The sequence below is a fragment of the Megascapheus bottae genome, chromosome 1 (assembly GCF_031878675.1).
Source record: "Megascapheus bottae isolate mThoBot1 chromosome 1, mThoBot2.hap1, whole genome shotgun sequence".
Lineage (NCBI taxonomy): Eukaryota > Metazoa > Chordata > Mammalia > Rodentia > Geomyidae > Megascapheus > Megascapheus bottae.
The window spans coordinates 55,774,863-55,796,079 of record NC_143509.1 but is presented as its reverse complement, the minus strand read 5'-3'; the positions used below and the strand labels follow the sequence as shown (position 1 = coordinate 55,796,079).

At 38.1% G+C, this 21,217-nt stretch overlaps 1 protein-coding gene across 19 annotated transcripts in view; it reads left to right on the top strand.

The window, feature by feature from the left end:
* Kalrn (kalirin RhoGEF kinase) overlaps positions 1 to 21,217 on the top strand; it is a 598,249-nt gene that overhangs the window by 360,475 nt on the left and 216,557 nt on the right. For 13 of the 19 annotated variants that reach the window (XM_090345058.1, XM_090345008.1, XM_090344989.1 and 10 more), the window contains exons 15-19: positions 164 to 330; positions 7,590 to 7,709; positions 14,839 to 15,057; positions 17,455 to 17,604; positions 20,387 to 20,501. In XM_090345058.1, coding sequence (XP_090201184.1) covers positions 164 to 330; positions 7,590 to 7,709; positions 14,839 to 15,057; positions 17,455 to 17,604; positions 20,387 to 20,501 — 771 coding nt within the window. The remainder of the gene's footprint in view (positions 1 to 163; positions 331 to 7,589; positions 7,710 to 14,838; positions 15,058 to 17,454; positions 17,605 to 20,386; positions 20,502 to 21,217) is intronic. The other 6 variants (XM_090345067.1, XM_090345042.1, XM_090345051.1 and 3 more) reach the window with 1 other exon arrangement.

Genomic DNA, 21,217 nt, shown 5'->3' with positions numbered 1-21,217 from the left:
TTGATAATAAGAAGCTAGTCCTCTGTTGAAAGGTAACTCCCATTGGATCAGTTCAACCAAAAGAGGATCTTATTGTGGTAAGAAATCCATTCTGGAAGTTAGAGGGTCTGATAATATATGCTTCCAAATTCCATTTTAATTGTTTGCATTTTTTCTGAACTAGGAATCGAGTTAATCTGTGAAAAAGACATTGACCTCGCAGCCCAAGTACAAGAGCTACTAGAGTTTCTCCATGAGAAGCAACATGAATTGGAGTTGAATGCAGAGCAGACCCATAAGCGGCTAGAACAGTGCCTCCAGCTGCGGCATCTCCAAGCTGAAGTCAAACAGGTGAGCCTGGCTTAGCCCTGTTCCTGCTGAGGGGAGGGGCACAAATTGTCCCTGTGGCAAATACAAATCTTTTAATCCATAAACAAATTCAGACTGCTGAACCAGGTAGATTTATTGGCACCAGGGTACTTAGCCCAGCTCCTGATTAAGTAGTAGCAATTACCAATACTTTTTCCAACACATGTGATTCTTAGACCATTTTCTTGCCATTTAAAAAATTATATTAATGTATATATAAATATGTAGATCTGTGTAAACATCACATATGTATATTCATTCATACATAATGGTTTTCTTAAGCAACATGCTGACATTTTAAGATGTGTGGAGAACATGAAGAATTTAAAATTTTGGAGACGTCTTTTTCCTGAGATATGTTTCACATCAATATTTGTCTCTATCATTCCTTTATCTGGATGTTAATAAAATTCATCACCCATGAAAAAAATTTATATCAAAAGGATACAAGAATTTTTATCTGCATTAGGTCTTATATTAAATGTTTTACTAGAGGACATACTCAAACCCCCAGGAGTGTAGACATAATGACTAGTGGCACATTTATAATTATTACTATTGTGAGTAGACTATTGTAAGTAATACTCCTTGCCTGGACAAAGTCATATTGAAAAGTCATGTAGCCTTTTCCATTGCCATCAACCCTCATAACCACTGAAATAGACACTGTTCCTCATTTACACATGAGGCCACTGAAGCCTAAAAGGGTCAACACACATGGCCACAGTGAAGAAAGAGCAGATCACTTCCTCGGTGAATGTAGGAGTACCTCTTGCTAGTTGGATAACACTTCTCTTTAGTGTTGCTGTTCTTTTCTCTATGCTCTCCCAAGTGACACTTTCCTCTGCTTTCTCTAGGCAGAGCCCTGTCTTCATCATGAATTATCCTAAACAGAGAAACACTTTCCACCTTTCAATATCTTTCAAGAGTTTAGGCGCTGCTGAAGCTTATAAATTTTAATCTACCAATTTAGTGTAAGGGACAAAAATGTTTTATTTTACTGTTCCTCACACATTCACACTCCCTTGCTAATGCCAGTGTCACAGTCATTATATTAGAATTTGTGATACTGAATAGTTATCTTCCCCAGTTTTTCCAGTCAGTGCTTAACCAGAGCATGCATGTGCATGCAAGCGTTCTCTCTCTGTCTCTCTCTGTCTCTCTGTCTCTCTGTCTGTCTCTCTCTCTGTCTCTCTCCCCCCCCCCCTCTCTCTCTCTCTCTCTCTCTCTCTCTCTCTCTCTCTCTTTCTCTTCCTCCCTCTTTTTTTCCCTCCCCCCTCTTTCCCTCCCTCCCTCCCTCTCCCCTACCTCTCTCACACACACACCATACTGAAAGTCTATATTCACTGCATATAAGAGTGCTGAACCCCATACCAGAACAGATCACAGAGCTGCCATCCAAGGGTTCTCTGCTTAATTACACTGGGATCGTGTCAGAACTTACAGAGAGAACTGTTAGTCATGAAGACATGGTGGAAATCCTAGCAGTCAGAGAACAATAAAGAGTATAAAAAGTGTGGAACTTTTAACAGTAATGAAAGTACTCTCTTGTCATGTGAGATGTGCTTTCTCTTTCTTTAAGAATCTTAGACAAGAGAACAGAAGGAGAGAGAAAATAAATATGACAGAGAAATAGGCCCATGGGAAAGAGTGATTCTATGCTTGCCCTATAAATTAGGAAAATGGAGTAACAGAAAGTATTTTCCAGGGCCTCTTGAATATTTAGCTGTAATATGAGAGCATGCATCCTACCTCAAAGACTTTACTCTCCTGGACCCCATTCCATTTGAAGCTGGAGGAAGCAATAGAGAGACATCCACAAGCAGCCTGAGGCTTTCTTCCATACTTCTAGCACCCTGCCTAAGAAGATAGATGGGGTTAGCCTTGGATCAACAGAGGAGTGGTGGTGACACCTGCCATTCTCTCAGCAGAACTCCAGCAGATCATCAGTCTTCCTCTGCTGTCATGTCCAGTATTTCCATCAATAGCCCATAATAGGAATGGCCATCTAAGCAAAACAAAAACAGAAAAATCATTCCTACTTGACTTTGAGTTTAAATTCGTAGGATTATTTTTTGTTTTGTTTTTCATTTGGGGTTGTTATCATTTCTGCATAAATAGCAGAGTCAACTCCCTAATTATATTTTTCTTGGCTAATAATAAAATGGAAATGATTCATCATTCCCCAAGTACATATTTTGTATAGGGTGGGGGGGCTGGGATGAGAGGAGGTTTGTCAAATGGAGAACCTATATTATATATAAATAAGCCTGGGTTGACTAAAGCTGTACATGGTCTCATTCACAATTTCATGAGTAGAAAGATAAACAATCCTTTGTAGGGGAAAGTGCCATCTCACCTTGGCATGATTGACCCATAGGGGGATTGTAATTCAAAACTGCATAACATCTCAAGTCCAAAGATCTACAAAGGTTATCACAAAGGATGGCAGCACTTCAAGGTACCAAGGGACTGCTGCTTGGTTAAGCCACCGTGCCTCATTAGACAGACTTGTTTTCCTTGTCAGGATAGGCTCTTTCTTTAGTCATTCATCTGATCGCATTTCAGAGAACACATATTTGTGTTTGATGGAAATTGGTGGAGCAGGAAATATTGATTTGGAAGCCGTTGACACTTGGAAAAAGAGAGTTAATTCAGATGTCAGTATTGATCAGTGAAACTAAATTTAGATGCTAGCTTCAGTGTTTCTCTTTTGAATATACTCTCAAAAAAAAAGAAAGAAAGAAAGAAAAAGAAAGGCACCTTAATTGAAATTCTATTAGTGGAGACAGAAAAGGAGAAGTCAGTAAGATAGTATGATATAGCTCTGTTGTTAAGACTCTAGGTTAAATGTTTAGATTTGACATTATGGTCATGATAACGTGAAGTGTAGTTGTTCCAAAATTATAATGACTAGAGCTTTGAAAAGTGTGGAAGGCACATACACTAGACTGAAATTTATCATTAGCTACTCAAAGAAATAAACTTGTTGAATGCAACTGATCTTTTTTAGGGATTTCACAGAGCTTCATGTCTAAGGTAGACAGCATATGCTGGAGAGATGGTGGGTCTTGAAACAAATCATTCTACTGATTACAGCACAGCACATGTTCCAGGTTCTTGGACCACACACATGCTCCTTAGATTACTCTCCAGACCCCATAGAATGCTCTGATTGCTTCCAGGAAAATTACTACTCTGGTAAAGATGACCTCACATCTCTTAGATAATTCAGGAAGATGTGAAAAAAATGACTTAATGGAAATAAAAATGAATGAATTTCCATATACATTCCTACAAAGCAGTGCATTTAAGAGAAAATCAGCTTAAATGCATTTATAAGACACTTGATTGTTTCTTTGTGCTAAATTCTGGCCAGATTTGCATTTACAACATGGTCATATATAAACTGTTTCCTAGCCTGTAGGACAACAAAACCCAGACTGTCAACTTAAAGGTATCATCATTTGTGGACATCCATCTTCAGTTGCCCCAATTCACTCTTTCTGATTTGAGCTTATCTAAGTTTCCTTGGCCTGGGGAAGTAATGGGTCTTAATTTTCAGTTGCCCCTCTAAGCCAAGACTCAGCTAAATTCTTGACTTAAATCCCAAGCAGCAGTATTCTTCCAGTGCTTCATTTCTGTCTACTCAATTTTCTTTGGAGTCCTATGGGTATAGGTACTCTGTGAATGTTGAAAGAAGTATACAATGTTCAAGCAGAAAATGATGCTTAAAGAATATTTAACCTCTAGGTGAATTGTTGCCCCACATGCTCTGCTGAGTATAATATGAAATGAAAAAAATCATTTCACATTAAGAATTTCATTTTTATCTTCATTCATTACTTTAGGCCAGGAAAGTGTTAACATTTTATAGATGATGAAACTGAGGGCTAGCTTAAATGACATTTTCAAGGTCTTATTAGAAATTTGTATAGGATCCATATTTTCTTAGCTATAATATTTCTTCTACTATATTGCACAGACTTGGATGCTTGTAAGATGTTTTATGAATGAGAAGGACAAAAAAGAGCCAGATAATAGAATATTGGACAAACAAAAGTATTATAGAATATTATATAAGGAGTGATAATTACAACAACCTGTTGTTTCAGAATGTGCCAATAAGCTCTTGCAAATTCATTTAATATATCTAGCTGTATTAATTTTATATCTCTAAATATATTTAATAATTCAATGTAGCTCAATATACTTAATGTATATACATATTTCCCTTATCATTGGGAGAATTATAACTAGAAGGTCCCAATTGCTCATCTTTGTTCTAAACTAGAAACACCAACAACAGCATAATCATCATCATCATCATCATCATCATATCAGAATCAGATTTTACATTTTTAGTATGTTGAACCAACCTTGGAATGTAGAAAGAAACGATACAGTTACCCTTATTTTACAAGTGATAAAACTGAAATTAAGGAGATTAAGTGATTTTGCTAGATAAGTAACAAAATCAAGTATTCTCACTTCAGATGTCATTTTCTTTTTTTATTTCTTTTTTAAATTTTATTGTCAGGATGATGTATAGAGGAGTTACAGTTACATTCATAGGTAGTAGATACATTACTTCTTGAACCATCGTTTCCCCTCCCATGTTCTTCTCCCACTTCCCTTCCAACCCCTCCAACTCATCTTATTTTTCCCTTACCTTCTCTATTTCAAATAAACAAATAAATGTATATATAATATACCAGGTACCAAAGTCAGATATAGTAACAACATGAGATAAACCATAAAGGAAGAAAAGAGGAAAGAACTTCACATAGTACATTAAGAACAACAATCACAATGATTAACCTCTTGTTTCCATATCCTGCAGTTCATTTCAGTTAGCTTCATCCTATATGGCCATTTGTACATAGCTTTTGAGCTATTGTGATCATCTGCTAGACAGATCCTAGATATAGATGTCATTTTCTTTCTGTACTATGCCATTTCTTCCAGAACAGACATATTCAGGGAGATAAGTCTTACCCTAAATTGAAGCTGTAGATATAAACTACTATGCATTTTTAGTTTCCTAAAACCAAATCATTTCAACTAGAATAAACAGTAGTTGGGAAATATAAACATACAAGGATAGACAGTAATTAAGGAAAACAAAAAGAAACAGGGACTAAACCCATAACAGTTGTAAAAGGAAAAGCTAGTAAATGCTTATCTTTACCACCATGACAATTGATGTTTCCAGTTGGCTGGCACAAGAAGGGAAAATAGTCTAGCAAGACTCAGGAGCTCCAGGCAGAGACTGATTATGAAAATGTTTTTCTGACACCCACAAATGCATCTCCAAACCAAGCAGAATGAAACACAGTAAAGGGGCATAGTTCAAAATATACATAATCAGCTCCATTCACAGAGATAAAGCATTTAGTGAGGCAGCCTATGAACATATATACTCATGCTTATGGGCAGCTTTTCAATGTCATTAGCACCTCTAGTGAGCTATCTACAGTCTACCGAAGGATTTCACATGTACATGCTGAGCAGTTATTTCCTTTCACTAATTGATGTGTCACTGGATTGGCATCTCAGCAACAATCTGCCAGGCTGGCAGTGAATTATCATCTCAATCCAAGTAGCCCACCCCATATTATCCACAGGCAATAAGGCATCAGGCATTTTATGCCCAGACAGAAAATTTTCAAGATGAGATTGTCCAGAATACTGGGCTGTTTTCTAATTGTTCAACACCAGAAAATTGAGGGGAGAAAAAAATCTGAAACAGATCATGGTGTCTTCTCCTTTGGTATGAGGTAACAGATGGATGTTATTTACTGACTGAAATTTCAGGATTTTATTTCCTCACCAAGCAAAAGTCTCAGACTCACTAGAAAAGAAGATACTTGAAAATTCTAGTGACCAGAACCAGGTAGGTTTTCAGAGCCTGATCTTTCCCTTGGATTATTTAAAATGTTATCTGTCAACCACATCTCCATCTCACTTAGGACTGTCTAGACAGCCGGCTGTTTCTTTGTCTAATACTTCCTGAGTCTTCTCCTCCATCCCCAGTATTCATTAAGGTCCCTAGAAGTTGTATTTGGCCTATCCCTAAACCCTAAATAACTGAAGTTGATTATAGTTGACTCACTCCTGTTCTGGTGATTCAATATATGAATTATTCATGTTCTCCCTTTCCTCTTCCCTTTGGCTCAAACCTTTCTAGTCTTGACTATTTTGTAAGGTATAGGAATTAGACTCACTTTTCAAATGTGACTCGAGTAATCTCCATTACTTTCAAAACATTACTATGTTACACTCCTGTGCTAGGCATTATGTAAGATAAAGCACGATAACTCCAGGAAGTTTACATTCTAAGGCAGAGGATGAAACATAGATTGAAATGACTGAATAAAACAGACTGATGAGCACTCTAAAGGTGGTACATACCACCACATGCCAGTCCCTGGGCTTGAACTCTAGACCTCAGCACTGTCCTTGGGCTTTCTCAAGGCTAGATCACTTGAGCCACAGCACACTTCCGGTGTTTTCTATGTGTGGTATGAAGGAATCAAATCCCAGTCTTTGTGCATGTTAAGCATGCACTCTTATCACTAAGCCAAACTCCCAGCCCAAAGTATGGCTGTACTAAGTGAAAACAAGATCTTTTCCAACAGAAACAATTTGGTGTGTAAAATTCCAATACTTTACTATTTTAACTAGACCTTAAAATGAGGATACTAGGGCCAGGAGTTTGGCCTAGTAGTAGAGTGCTCGCCTAGCATGCATGAAGGCCCGGATTTGATTCCTCGGTACCACTTACATAAAAAAAAAAAAGCTGGAAGTGGTGCCGAGGCTCAAGTGATAGAGCTCTAGCCTTGAGAAAGTCCAAGGACACTGGTCAGGCTCTGAGCCCAAGCCTAGGACTGGCCAAAAAAAAAAATTGAGAATACTAGCAGTTGAGGTATAATTATTTATACTATTTCTCTGTTGCAGAAAGCACTATACAACTAGATAAAATAATGTTAATGGAGCAGGTAGGGAAATTAAGACAATGGGGTATTGAGAGGATAATGCAATATGGGAATGAGGTTGAAATATAAAATAATGCCTATGACACAAGATGCTTAGAAATATGGGCGAGATAAACATTTAAGCCCCTTGTTTCCTTAGAAGTTATATAAAAGCTCTCTACCCGAAGTGCTCTTGAAGAAAACAACAGATCGTGGGAAACTGTGCAATACCATTCACGTGTGTGCTTGGCCCCAACTCACTAGGTCCTGGGATGGATCCGAAACGGAGAGTCCATGCTCAATGCCAGTCTGGTCAATGCCAGTTCTTTATCTGAAGCAGAACAGCTACAACGGGAGCACGAACAGTTCCAACTGGCCATAGAGGTAACACCCAGATCTGGCTATGATGTATTCTGTTCCCTTTTTTGCTCTGCTCATTGGGCAGGATGATTCCCTGAGGTGTGGACATTTCTTCATGTGATAAAGATCTTATTTGTCGTGAAATATCCCCAAGGAACCACCCTATTATTCAGTGATGGTAAAGCAAGTACAAGACTTTATCCCTTGAGGTAGGCCCAGCAGCAGAAGCCAAGTACTGACTACAAGTGAGAATCTGTGTTGCTTTTTGATGCTTTCCACCTTTAAGGCCTGCTACTTTGATATTTTTGATACTACAGACTTTACCTGATGATGAACATAAAGCTAAAAGATTTGAAATGGCTTCCAACTGAAGGTCATTCAGAACTGAGAATAAACAAGTACACTAATCACTAGTGAATTGGGATGCTATTTAAATGTTAAGTTATAGGTTAGAGTCTACCTTTTAACGGGGACCATGAACATTGGAGGGTTTGCACCAGATAGTTTGTTCACTTCAAGTAGCTATTAAATAAAGCTGATAGAATTCATAAAGAATAAACCAGAAGTTCATCATCTAGGACGTTTAAAATACCTATTGCAAAATAAAACTTCATTTATGATACTCTAATATAAACATTGCCCTGCTTTAAATAATACCTTTAATTATCCTTCCTACTAGGGCATTCTACTTCCCATAGAGACTCAAGCTAATTGCTTTATGGAAGGAAAACTAGGAAATGGGACGTAGAACTCTATTAAAAAATGAAACAAGTTCAGTACCAATGGGAAAAGAATGAGAACTTGTGGCTCAGTGTAGAACTTAGCCCATTTCTAAGTATGTAAAAACCATAAAAGTGTTATTTTTGTAAAAAAAATAAGTGTGAATGTGAATTTTAGACAATAATATATAAGCAATATGGCAAAATAATAAAATTTTAACCACTCATATCCCTATCTTTAATAAAGTAATCCAGCTGATTGCTAGCCACTTTTAAGCAAATAATGATTGAATTCAGACATTCAATTTTTGTGGGAACCATCTTAACATTGATGAACTTTCTGTTCATCAAGGAAAGTTTCCAAGATACTTGATATCTTCTTAGAAGCCATTACTAGCACTGGAAGTACCATCTCTGGGATCTGAGATTTAAAAATATAAAACGTGTTGCACTTACAGTATGAGGAAATCATTTTCCAAGGAGGACTAGCCAGAAGAGAAAAGCTTTATTATCATTTGCTGCCTAGCCTTGTACTGCAGTTTACTGGCATTCCTCAGTAGTGTTGTGATCTACTAACTGTAAAGAAAAAATCCAGACGGGTTATCAAAGGCACACAGTGGTCAAATTCTCATAGGCATGGGTAGCAGTAAAGGTTAAACATCAGACTTGAGACATGATATGAATTGTAAGAGATGTTAGGCAGAAACAATGTCAGCTCTTGGTTGTTGTCCTCTTTATTCATCTTGAATAAGCTTTTTATACCTTGTCAGGTGATTACATTTCCAGTCCTTTAATCAAATTTCAGACAAGTAAGACCAAGTGTCCTGGCCTGCTTGATTATCTCAGTTAGCTGGCAGGAAAAAGTAGATAAATGTTTTTATAGCACTGTTTAAATGACTGAATTCTACCTCCCTCCCTACATGTGCATTATCAGTGGATTTCTGTTAAATTCATACTTACAGAGTAAGAAATTGCCAAGCTTGACTATGTCCTAATCAGTTCTTAGTATATATGAGAGTACAACTTGATCTAGTACTTAGAACTGGTGCTGAGCTAGAGGCAATTCTAAGGCTGGTGTCTGTGGTCTTAGGAGGGCATGGAAGAACCAATAGAATTTCTGGAATATTTTGGGACTGGGAGGTAAGCAAGCTGTACAACATGTCTAGAATAATAAGAACAGAACCATAATTTCAGCATATGCTCCTTCTCCAGGTGGCCCATGTTTTTTTTCCTAAATTTAAGTTTAGACCAGGCTGTGCATCAGGAAAAAAATATGTCAGGGGGACGTAAATAGTTTTAAAGTGAGTGTAAGTAGATGTCTGTTTTGACTTAAGTAACCTAAATGACTTAACCTAAATGATTATTAGCATGATTTTGAGTATAATTTGACTTGTTGGACCCTAACGAAGAACATCAAGTTCTTCTAAGGGAAAAATAAAATATCTGTTATAGATAGTGATATCATTTATTAAGCAAGATAAGACACTTAAATGTGAAAAGGGGATTATTAATAACTAAACCAGGAAAATGGGTGTATTGGAACTATTTGGGGCATATAAGGATATCTGTTCACCCTTGTTGGATGACTTCATCAGATTGACTTCTTCACTGAAGGTCAGACCTTTCACCCGAAGTAGCCTTTGTTTCAGGAAACCTGCCAGAGCCATTTAAAATGGAGAGCTATATGCATAACACCTAAAAGCAGACTTGACAATTATTCATTATATTATTTTTTAATATCTGAGATACAACTTGGTGTGTTTCCAGAAAGTGTGAACTTCGTAGACAGAAGCTCAATTTTGAAATCCATTTGAAATCATCTTATGCATTTGAAACGTAAGTTTATGCCAAGAAAGCTAGAACTGGGTAGTAAATTCAGTTGACTCAGTTCTATTTTCTTCTGCTTACTCCCCCACTGCATATTATTATCCTCAATAATCTATGTCTTAAAGATATACCACTTAATAGGATTCGACGACAATAGAGAGTAGAAATAAGTTAAAAAATAACTTAAACTTAGCAAGCAAAGATGTGGATAAGAGTTTATCATTTAAGAAATTAAAGGGGATGGCCGGGAGTTTGGCCTAGTAGTAGAGTGCTTGCCTAGCATGCACAAAGACCCGGGTTCGATTCCTCAGTACCACAAACATAGAAAAAAAGCTGGAAGTGGTACTGAGGCTCAAGTGGTAGAGCTATAGCCTTGAGAAAGTCCAAGGACAGTGGTCAGGCCCTGAGCTCAAGCCCAGGACTGGCGAAAAAGAAAAAAAGATATTAAAGGGGGAAGGACATCTTAACAGTATTAGATAATAATGAATTTCAGAGTAAGGAAGAGAATTTATTACACAGCTCAATTATAGAAAACCAAGGCTGCTCCTTAAATCTAAAACAAGACATCGTATTAGTCAGATGATGGCAGTTATATTCTGGTTTTATATACTGAGGAAAAACCAGGAAATTATCATAATCACTAACATTTATTTGGTAAACCTGACTGAGAAATACTATGGATACCATTCTAATTCTAGAGATAAAATGATGCAGTGTGATTAGTGGAAAGAATGTAAATTTAGGAAGAGGTTGTACCTAATGCTTACTCCTGGTTTCATCACTTCCTTGGTTGCATATTTTGGGGTAAGTCATTTTGCCAGCTGAGCCTCAGTTTCTTAATCTCTGAAATGAGGACAATGACATTCATTAGTGTGGACAGAACTAGAAAATATATGCTTAATCACAGTGCCCAGCACATAGCATTCCCCTCCATAAATGGCAGCTACTTAAATGATTTTCAAAATTGTCCTTGCCTTCAAAGTTTTATCCTCTAAGTAAAAGGAAGAGGCCAAGTTTTGGATGAATAACTTAGGAGTTCAGAAAAGGGTAGTTTTTTCATGAGTCTCGGGCTGTCCTCATTGAAGGAGGGTGACTTGAAACAAGTCTCAAAGCAAAGCTAGATATGAGGAGTTGGAGGCATTTATTAAAGGCAGGAGGAAGGAAGTAGCAAAGAAAAAAGCAGGGGTTGTATTTTCAAAGGAAGGAAATATAGTTTATATTGTTATAGAAGTAGTTGGGACCCGTATTGTAATGGACTTTTAATGACTTCCTGTAAAGTTTGGACTGCATAGCAATGAGGGAACTAGTGAGGATTTTGAACTGAAAGGAGTGATACTTACGTCACAAAATGAAAGTATTAAATTCATGTTTCAAATGCAATTGCTTTCTATTATATGGAATTAAATGAGGCTATCAGAAATGTAAAGGGTAAGATTGGCACTGATGGCTTACACTTGTAATTCTAACTCCCACAAGTAGGAGATTGGGAGTTTAGTGGTAAAGACCAGCTAGCTAAAAAAGTTTATGAAGCCCCTTTTCAACCAAGAGCTGGGCATGCTGATACATGCCTGTCATCTAACTATGTGGGAGGCTAAGATACGGCAGATCACAATTCCAGGCCTGCTCTGGCAGCTATATATGGTGGTGCATACCTGTCATCCCTACTATGCTGGGAAGCAGAGGATAGGATGATCACGGTCCAGGTGTGCACCTTGTCAAAAATGATCAGTGCAGCTAGTCACAGTGGTTCATGCCTGTAATCTTAGTTACTTAGGAGGCAGAAATGAGGGAATCAGGAATGAGAGACAGAAATGACGCCAGCCTTGGCATAGAAGTTCACAAGCCTCCATCTCAAATGTAGCTAGGTGCAGTGGTGTACACCTGTCATCCCCAGCAACATGGAGAAGCAGAGCAGGAGGATCACAGCTCAGGCAGTAAGGATAAAGTGAAACTCTGCCTAGAAAATAACCAAAGAAACTGTGGCTGGAGGTATGGCCCAAGTGGTAGAGCACCTGCCTTGCAAAGGCAAGTCCTAAAATTCAATTGCCAGTACTTTCAAGGAATAGAAACAACCAGTGTAAAGAGGAATGGAGGCATGGCTCAGCAGCAGAGCACCTGCTTATCAGGTATAAGACTCTTGAGTTCAAACCCCAGTACCTTCAAAAATAGAAGAAGGAAGGAAGAGGGAAGGAGGAAGGGAGGGAGGATAGCTGGGGAAAAAGGTAGGGGACTATAGCTTAGTGGTGGAGCTTAGCATGTCCATTGCTCAGCAACAAAAAAGAAAGTAAGAGGAGGGAGGAAAATATAAAAGAAGGAAAGATACAAAGAATGGATTTACAGGTTATAAATGGAAGCCAGAAAACCAGCCAGGTCTCTCCCACAACAGTCCATGTATGAAGAAGTGAGGGATGAGCTGGGCTAGGCTGAAGAAGTGGGAATCAACAGCCAGGAATGATGTCAACTTGCAGTTCCAGTTGGGAAGGAGAAACGATGGAGGGACAAGCAGAGGTGGCAGGTGACCTAGAGAAACTGTTTTAAAGAAAGGACTTTCCACTGTAGAATTGAGGAAGTGGACTGTGAGGATAGGAAAGGGGTTCCCATTCAGAAGCAAGGGACCTTCCACTCTCTAGGAAGATACTCTTTAGCTGAAACTACCTTTACAGCAAGCAGACATGGGACAGACAGCTAGACTGACTGGGTGAGAGCTGCTCACCAGGGTGAGGTGCGTAGGCAGTTTCCTGGCATCTGAAGACAAAGATGAGAGTCAGACATCAGTAAGAAGAGCTAATACTAGGAAGCCATGTGCAAGGAGGACACATTAGAAACCAGAGAAACAGACAAAATCTCTACAGAAGGAAACAAAAAGCTAGGTTTGACCTCTTCGTGTAGTAGGAAACAAAAAAAATGGTGCTAAAGTAAGCTGGGAAAAGAAAACCAGAGATTTGTAGTGCCTCTACTACTTAGTTTATTTTTCAGCAGATTAAAAGCCCAATGCCGATGTAGTTCTCAGTACAGAGACTAGCAGTAGGAAGTGTCTGAGCTACTAGAGGAAGTAGTGCCACTGTAGACTTAGGAGAGAGCTAAGGTGTTGATAGGCTTGGAAAGATAAGCAGGAGTAGGACTTGAGTCTATAAGGAGGTACTTGGAATAGGTATAGGTAAAATTTGGCAGTTGTACTCAGATCTAAGAAGTGCTAAATACCTCTCAGCCCTTGAAGCACAGCCCACTACTGTCCACAAAGGGCAGAAATTGATTCTGGAGATAGGTCACTGGGCTTTAAGCTGTCCCTCTCCACAGTCTGCTGAGCTATGCTTTCCAAGATACAAAAGCCGAATTAGTATCACAGCATCTTGTTGGAAGGACCCCAAGAAATTGAGTTACAGTGCTATTAGCTCTTGTAAGTCAGGGGTTTCTGACACTCTCTCAAGGGTCATCCACATTTTGGCAGTATCTTAGGAAGGCATTTTGGCTGTCTCCCTACCACCAGCCTGGTCTCCCCATCCTTTCTGTGAACTTAATACAAAGCACATTTAGATAGAATCAGAAAACATTAAGAAAATTAGATGTCTACACTACGTATGCGTATGTCTTACAAGATCATGTGAATAAAGGGGTTGTGTGTTGAACCAAATCACCTATGCATTCTCTGCTCCTCTGCCAAGAAACTAATCAAGGCTGTATGAAGTTACTCTTCAGCTTTACTAACCCAACAAATCTATTCCTTCTACTGGAATCCTTTTCAAATGATTATCAGTGTTTGAAATGGTTACATTGTTGTTTGTGTTTAATGTGCTGTGTTCACTTGGCCTATAAAATGGGACAGCAGCAGTAACCTCCTTTGATTAGACTTGAAAAGAACATTTAATGTGTCAATCCGAAATGATATTTACAACTTCTGAGCTCTGTCTCAGAGACTGAATTTTTTTAATGGTAGGATATATTTAATTCACCTTTTTTAAAGATTTTATTAACACTGATTTTTACATCATATTTCAAATGTCATGTTTAACAAATAAGTATTCAAGAAGGAAATCTCTAGATGTAATCACTGGCACATAGATTTTTAGAACATAATTAAAATTAAGCTGAGGGTTTGTATGTCATAGATACATATTAATCTATGTAATAAAACATCATGTCTATAGACTATGTAGCCCATCATAGATGTCTATGTAGTTATGTTTATATCTCCAAGACAATGTCCATAACCTTGGGTACCCAAATAATGAATAATTGCTCTTATACTGTTTGTATCTAATATTCACATATTAAGGATACCATGTGCCTTTTGTTCCTTTGGTTTTGACTTATCTCACTCAACATGATTTGCTCTAGGGAAACTGAAATGTTTTTAAAATCCAAGGTGATGCAAATAGAAAGGACTGGGGCTAAGAGTTAACAGTCCTAAGAGTTGATGAAAATGTATGCTATCCTTTTTTAAAAATATGCTCTTAAAACAATAATGTATTAATCATCATGACACAATGGATCAGTCATTTAAAGCTCTTTAACTTTTCTGCATCTTTCCACTCACGCCTCACTCCACCCCCTCCCATACCACACCTGGGTTGTTCCCATGGACCTCTCTCTCCTCCCCTCGTGCCCAGTCCCTCTTTCATGCCACTTCCTTGCAGAAGACGCACCAGAGTGCCCTGCAGGTACAGCAGAAAGCTGAGGCGCTGCTCCAGGCTGGCCACTATGATGCTGATGCCATTCGGGAATGTGCCGAGAAGGTGGCCCTCCACTGGCAGCAGCTCATGCTGAAGATGGAAGACCGACTGAAACTGGTTAACGCCTCTGTGGCATTCTACAAAACTTCTGAACAGGTGAGGGACAGGGTTGTGGGATGTGTGTGGCTAATGTTCAGCAGAGTCTATTTCCTTCCTCCCAATTCAGCTCTGCAATACAGAGCTAGGCTTCTCAATACGACCTTTTGAGAATAAAAGTATGGTTTGCTGAAACACCACACTTGACTACCTTGTCATCTTTTTATTTAGTAGTGGCCATGCAATTTGTTACCTATCTGATCTATGTAGTGTGTTTGAAGCATAAATTTTGTGTATTCTGGATGTTAAATTTGATCAGCGTATACATCTATTTTTTATTGGGGTGATGTGTAGAGGGGTTGCAGTTGCAACCACCGGTAGTGGGCACATTACTTCTCACTCATTGACAACATCTTCTTGATTCATTCATCAACTGAGGGGCATCTGGGTTGGACTCATATCTTAGAATATCAATAAACACTAGAAAAAATTTAATCAGTGATCAGCTATGGATAGAATAATGCTCTATAACAAACTGTCCCAAAAACAGTAGTGGGAAGAAATCAGCATTTGTTTTGTGTTCAGGTACCTGGTATTCAGCTGATTCAAGTGAGCTTGGTAAATCTAGTTTCCTATCTTCACCTTATACCTCAGATGTGTTTCTGTGTCCCCTGTTCTTGACCTACAGATACTTGGGCATATGTTTATTGTTAAAAACAGAAATTTTTCAACATATGGTATATCTATAAAAATTGACAATATCTAATCATACACAAATTTCCATTTGAGATGCTTCAAAATAGTGAAGATGATAGAGTACAGAATTAGTAGTCAGGAAATTTGACCCTGAAATGACCTTGCCAACGACTATATTTTACCTCTCTTGAGTTTCTGCTTCCTTGCCTATTAAATCACTCATACATACTAATTTTTTATAATTCCAAAATAGATTGATTTTAAGTCTAGTCCTATAATACAACAGATCTCAAGTACTCTTGTTTCTGGATATTTGTGATCTACTTTTTTTTTTTTAGCTGGTCCTGGAGCTTGAACTCTGTGCTCAAAGTTAGCGCTCTAGCCACAGCACTACTTCTGGCTTTTTATTATCTCTTATTGGAAATAGTATCAAAGGCTTTTCTGCCTAACTTTTCTGTCCAGCTCTTCTTCTTCACACTGTGATCCTCAGATCTCAGTCTCCTGAGTAGCAAGGATTTCAGGTGTAAGCCACCAGTAGATGGCTTTTTTTTTTTTGAGACCAGGTTTTTCTGTACAGCCCAGACTGACCTTGAATTTATATAATATAATCTATTTTATCTCAAGAGACAATTTTCTCATACCTTTTCACATCTTACATAAAGAGAAAAGTTAGAGGTGAGGTTAGACAAGTCATCCAGAGACCTCATATGTGACATGAGACTTTCTTCTCAGTGTACATCCTAGCCAAAGATACATCCTTTATTTTTTAATTGACTTTTTCAGAGAAAGCCAAAGATAACTATAGCTGTTCACCCCTATTGCTGTATTCAGCCAAGTAATCAAAGGCTGTTAAAGTAGAAGATTTTAGGTTTCTATTTTTTTGTTTTGTTTTCCTTTGATTTTTTCAGTGTGGACATTAGACCATGCACATGCTAGACAAGTGCTCTACTTGGTGTCTACTTTCTTTATCTTCACCTACAGCCTAACACTAGTCTGCCTTGAGTTTCCCACTGTAAGACTTAAACTAATTTTCTTTGGAAATACCTTTCAGAATGCTCTCCTCTTCTCTGAGGTCCTTTTTAAGGTCACTCAACATGGCCTCTCCTCATTTTTCAGAACTTGAAAAGCACCCTGTCTTTTAGACTAATTCAAATGTATTATTCCCCAGAAATAAATGTGCATTTTGAAATAGATGGCCTAGAGATATTACTGCTTTATCATAGGACTTCAGAACATCTCTCCCCAGGAAGGAGTAAGTTGATTCTTTCTCATGGGTCATAAATTACATAAATCAGAGGCAACTTCCTCCTCACACTTCTACTTTGAGGCTCCTTGCTGCAGGACAAGTACAGTATCTGCTTAAAATCCATTTGTTGTTCTGTGTAATTCATGTTCATCATACTGTTATAAAAAAGTAATATTTATAAAACACTTTAATATCCCTTAAAGATACTAGCCTTCCTTCTTTTCTTATTCTTCATACTATTCCTATGTGATATCATCAACTCCCATAGTTCAGCTTTAAGAAGTTCATTTTGGAATCCCTATCCAGTCACAGTCTGTCTCCTGAGCTCCAGACACAGGTTTCTCACTGCCTCCTGCACTTCTCTTAGCTGTCATAGGAGTATGCCACACAGGCAAAATCTACTGACTAGCTTCACATGAAAAATGTCACTATGTAGGGTTTTGTGGGCTGAAAATCTACAGAAAGTACTTGCTGACCAGTTAATCTACTGAATCTTTTCCTCCATGATTCATTAGGTGTGCAGTGTCCTGGAGAGCTTAGAGCAAGAATATCGGAGAGATGAGGACTGGTGTGGTGGGCGAGATAAACTGGGGCCAGCAGCAGAGATTGACCACGTCATTCCACTTATCAGCAAACACTTGGAACAGAAAGAAGCCTTTCTTAAGGTCAGAGCACATTATCGCACAAGTTGTCAACCTCTAGCCGTGTTTCTTCCTTACACATATTGCTTCAGATGGACTTCCCATGTTCCTGCTCTCTCTAGCCTCTGATCTAGGGAGAGAGAAAAAGAGACAGGGATTAGAAAGATGTTGAAAGGTCGTAAATCTACATTTGAAACATTTCTCTCCCATCAGCAGTTAGGATGCACCATTACTGGCACCTATTCAAACATCCTGCTATTCTATGGATGTTGTTACATGCTTTTATTTAGTTACATGTTCTTTATAAACTTACTTTTTATAAACTTTTTTGTGATACTAGAGATCAAACCCAAGGCCTCGTGTACACTAAGCAAGAACTCTACTATCAAACCTATTGAAGATATAAGCCTAGATGTCAAACATTATTATAATGAATCTTTAATAAGGAGATGAAGCAAAATTTCAGATTAAAAATAATAAATTTGGACATTATTTGTCAGTCTAACAGTTATCAATTACTGGTCATGGTAAGTGATAATTACATAGTGTTTATTCTCTTAACATAGAAATGCCTTTCCTTTTATCTAGCCTCTAGGAGAAGTCCATCCCAACTCTGCAGTATGATGGGAAGTCCCTCTGAGTGTCTCTACTATATTCTTTGATCCTTTCAGTGGGGAGTGTTATTCAGGCTGACCTAAAGATCCCATGCTCCCTCACATTTCTAACTTTGATATTCAGTGCTCTCTCAGGTTTCTGAAAGGCAAAAGAGGATTTTTATACCCTGACATGTTGCTAAGATTAAAAAATTCAATTTTATACAATTCTGTAATAATCTTTTCTTTTAAATAGGGATTTGTTCCTCTTGACTAGTCCTTTTCTTCTTCTTTTAAGATGCTCCACATGTGGATATTAGATCCAAACACTACAAGAATGATGACTCAGTACTTGGGTACCCAAGGTTATGGACATGGCCTTGGAGATATAAACATAACTACATAGACATAAAAATCTACGATGGGCTATATACTCTATAGATATGTTTTATTACATAGAGTAATATGTATCTATGACATACAAACCCTCAGCTTAATTTTAACTATGCTCTAAAATCTATGTACCAGTGATTATATAGAGAGATTCCTTTCCTGAATACTTGTTTGTTAAACATGACATTTGAAATATGATATAAAAATCAGTGTTAATAAAATCTTTAAAAAAAAAAAAAGATGCTCCACAGCCCTCTCCAATCTGTACCTGTTGTTAGTCAGAGCTCTTAACAATCAGTTCTTAGTACAATCAAGTAGAAATTCTCCCATACAGGACATATGGTAATTTCACATTTTTCCCTATTACAAAACAAGGTTTAAGACAAAATGTCAAAGACTTTAAGTAGAGTGTAAAGGTGTTCCTTTATAAAATTAAACTTTTTTCTTGGTAAGAAGAGGAAGAGGAGACTCCTAAAGCACTCACAGGAAACTCCCATCCTTGTGGAAATTCTAAGCTTCACAATGCGGGGCTTTCTGTCCTTATTAGTTGATCCATTTCACCTTCCTTGGCTTTCAACCACCAACAACCCGTCAAATGTATGAGCTTCAATGCCCATGGGCTGCCAGCAGGCTGCTACCAGGATCCCAGAAGCGTCTGTTGCTATATTTTGCCAGCCCTGGTGCTTGAACTCAGGGTCTGGGCACTGTCTTTAAAGTTTTCTCAAGGCTAGTACTCTATCATTTGAGGTACAGCACCATTTCCAATTTTTATTGTGTGTTTGGTACCAAGGAACTGAACCCAGGGCTTCCTACATGCTAGGCAAGCACTCTACCACAAGGCCACACTCCTGGCCCTCTGTTGCTATTTTTTAATGTGCCTATAAAATTATATAGCCTTCTTATTAATTATATAGTTCATTTTCATTATATAGTTTGTGAGATCTGAGGCTAGGTGTAAAAAGGTTTTAAAAATTAACCATTTGGTCTAATGATAATTTAATTATAGAAATTATGAATTAAAAATTTGTATATTAGTGTTAAATTTAGTGCTATTTTTATAATTGGGGGTGAAATTTGGAGAAATCTAGATGCTGGCAGAATACTCTTGTCAGTGGACCTAGATTCTGGACTTAAGTTACTTCTTAACTGACACCCTATCTAGGTTGCAGTTTTACTCATCTATACAATGAGGAAAATGTGACTTATCCTCTGTGTCACCCACAGTGAGAATTCAGGGGTGGCATAATGGAACCTGATCTTTCATGAAGATTGGTAATTTTTCGCCCAAGAAAGTATTTATTGTTACTTAAGGAGAACATGATGAGTAGACAAATAAGTTTGAAAGATATTATAATTTAGATTTAGAAGGTATGCTTGCAACTGTACTTACTAAATGTATTTACTCAAGTCCAAATCAAATTTAATATTGTGGGCTTATGTCACTGAACTTATATCAATGGCCACATAAGAGACATTCTGGTAGAAGAGAAAGCCCATCTGTGGGTGAACACTAGGAAAACCAAGTCGATATATACATAGAAAAGGGATTTGTCTGATTTCTTATATGAAATTGAAAAGGAATGGGCATGGGGTAATTCTTCACTGGGTGAAATCTAAGATCAGAATATGCACTTCCTAAATTGGAACAGGAGCATCCATGAACTAGAAATGAGTTCCAGAGCTTCACTCCCTCTGGATTCCTCCTGCATCCTCATCCCCATCAAGTCCTCAAGCCTCTCAAGGAGTAGGTGAATGGTATTCCTTCTTTGGATTTCACATACCTACTGAGGATCAAGATCTCACACCTTTGTCTCTCTCAGGCCTGTACCCTGGCACGGCGGAATGCTGAAGTATTTCTCAAGTACATCCACAGGAACAACGTCAGCATGCCAAGTGTCGCCAGCCATACTCGGGGACCTGAACAGCAAGTAAAAGGTCAGTCAGAGGCTTGCCAAGCCACAGTCACTTCAGCAGCACAGGAGAGAGTCCAGCCTTTCTCAACAATATGCTTTGTGTCTACGTGCAGTCTCAAATTTCCTGACGCTTCACTTTAAAGAAGATAAAGTCTGATGGGATAATGTAGGAAATGATGATTCATGGTCAGTTTTTGTTTTGTTTTGTTATTTATGCCAGTCGTGGGGCTTGAACTCAGATCCTGGGCACTGCCCTGAGTTTTTTTACTCAAAGCAGAAACTCTGCTACTTGAACAAAAGCTTCACTTTTGGCTTTTGGGTGGTTAGCTTGAGATAAGAGTCTCATGAACTTTCCTGCCCAGGCTGGCTTTGAATCATGATTCTCCTGAATAGCTAGGATTACAAGTAGGAGGAACCAGAGTATAGCTTCATGGTTAGTTTTTTAACATCAAAAACAATTCCCCAGGCGTGCACTGGACTGTTAGAGTTTTCTGGAATAATAGAAATGTCCTGTATTTTCATTCTTTAGTATAGTAGTCACTAGTCACGTATAGTGATCAAGCACTTGAATTGTTAATGCAACTAAGTAAATTTTTATGCTTAGTTAACAGTAACTTTTTTGTTATCTTTTAGACATTGTACCTATAAGAACAATGCATCTTGATCAGTGTCACCCTTTACACCATTCTCCTCATCTCTCCCATCCCCTCAAGTTAACTAGTTCCATTTTCACATGTA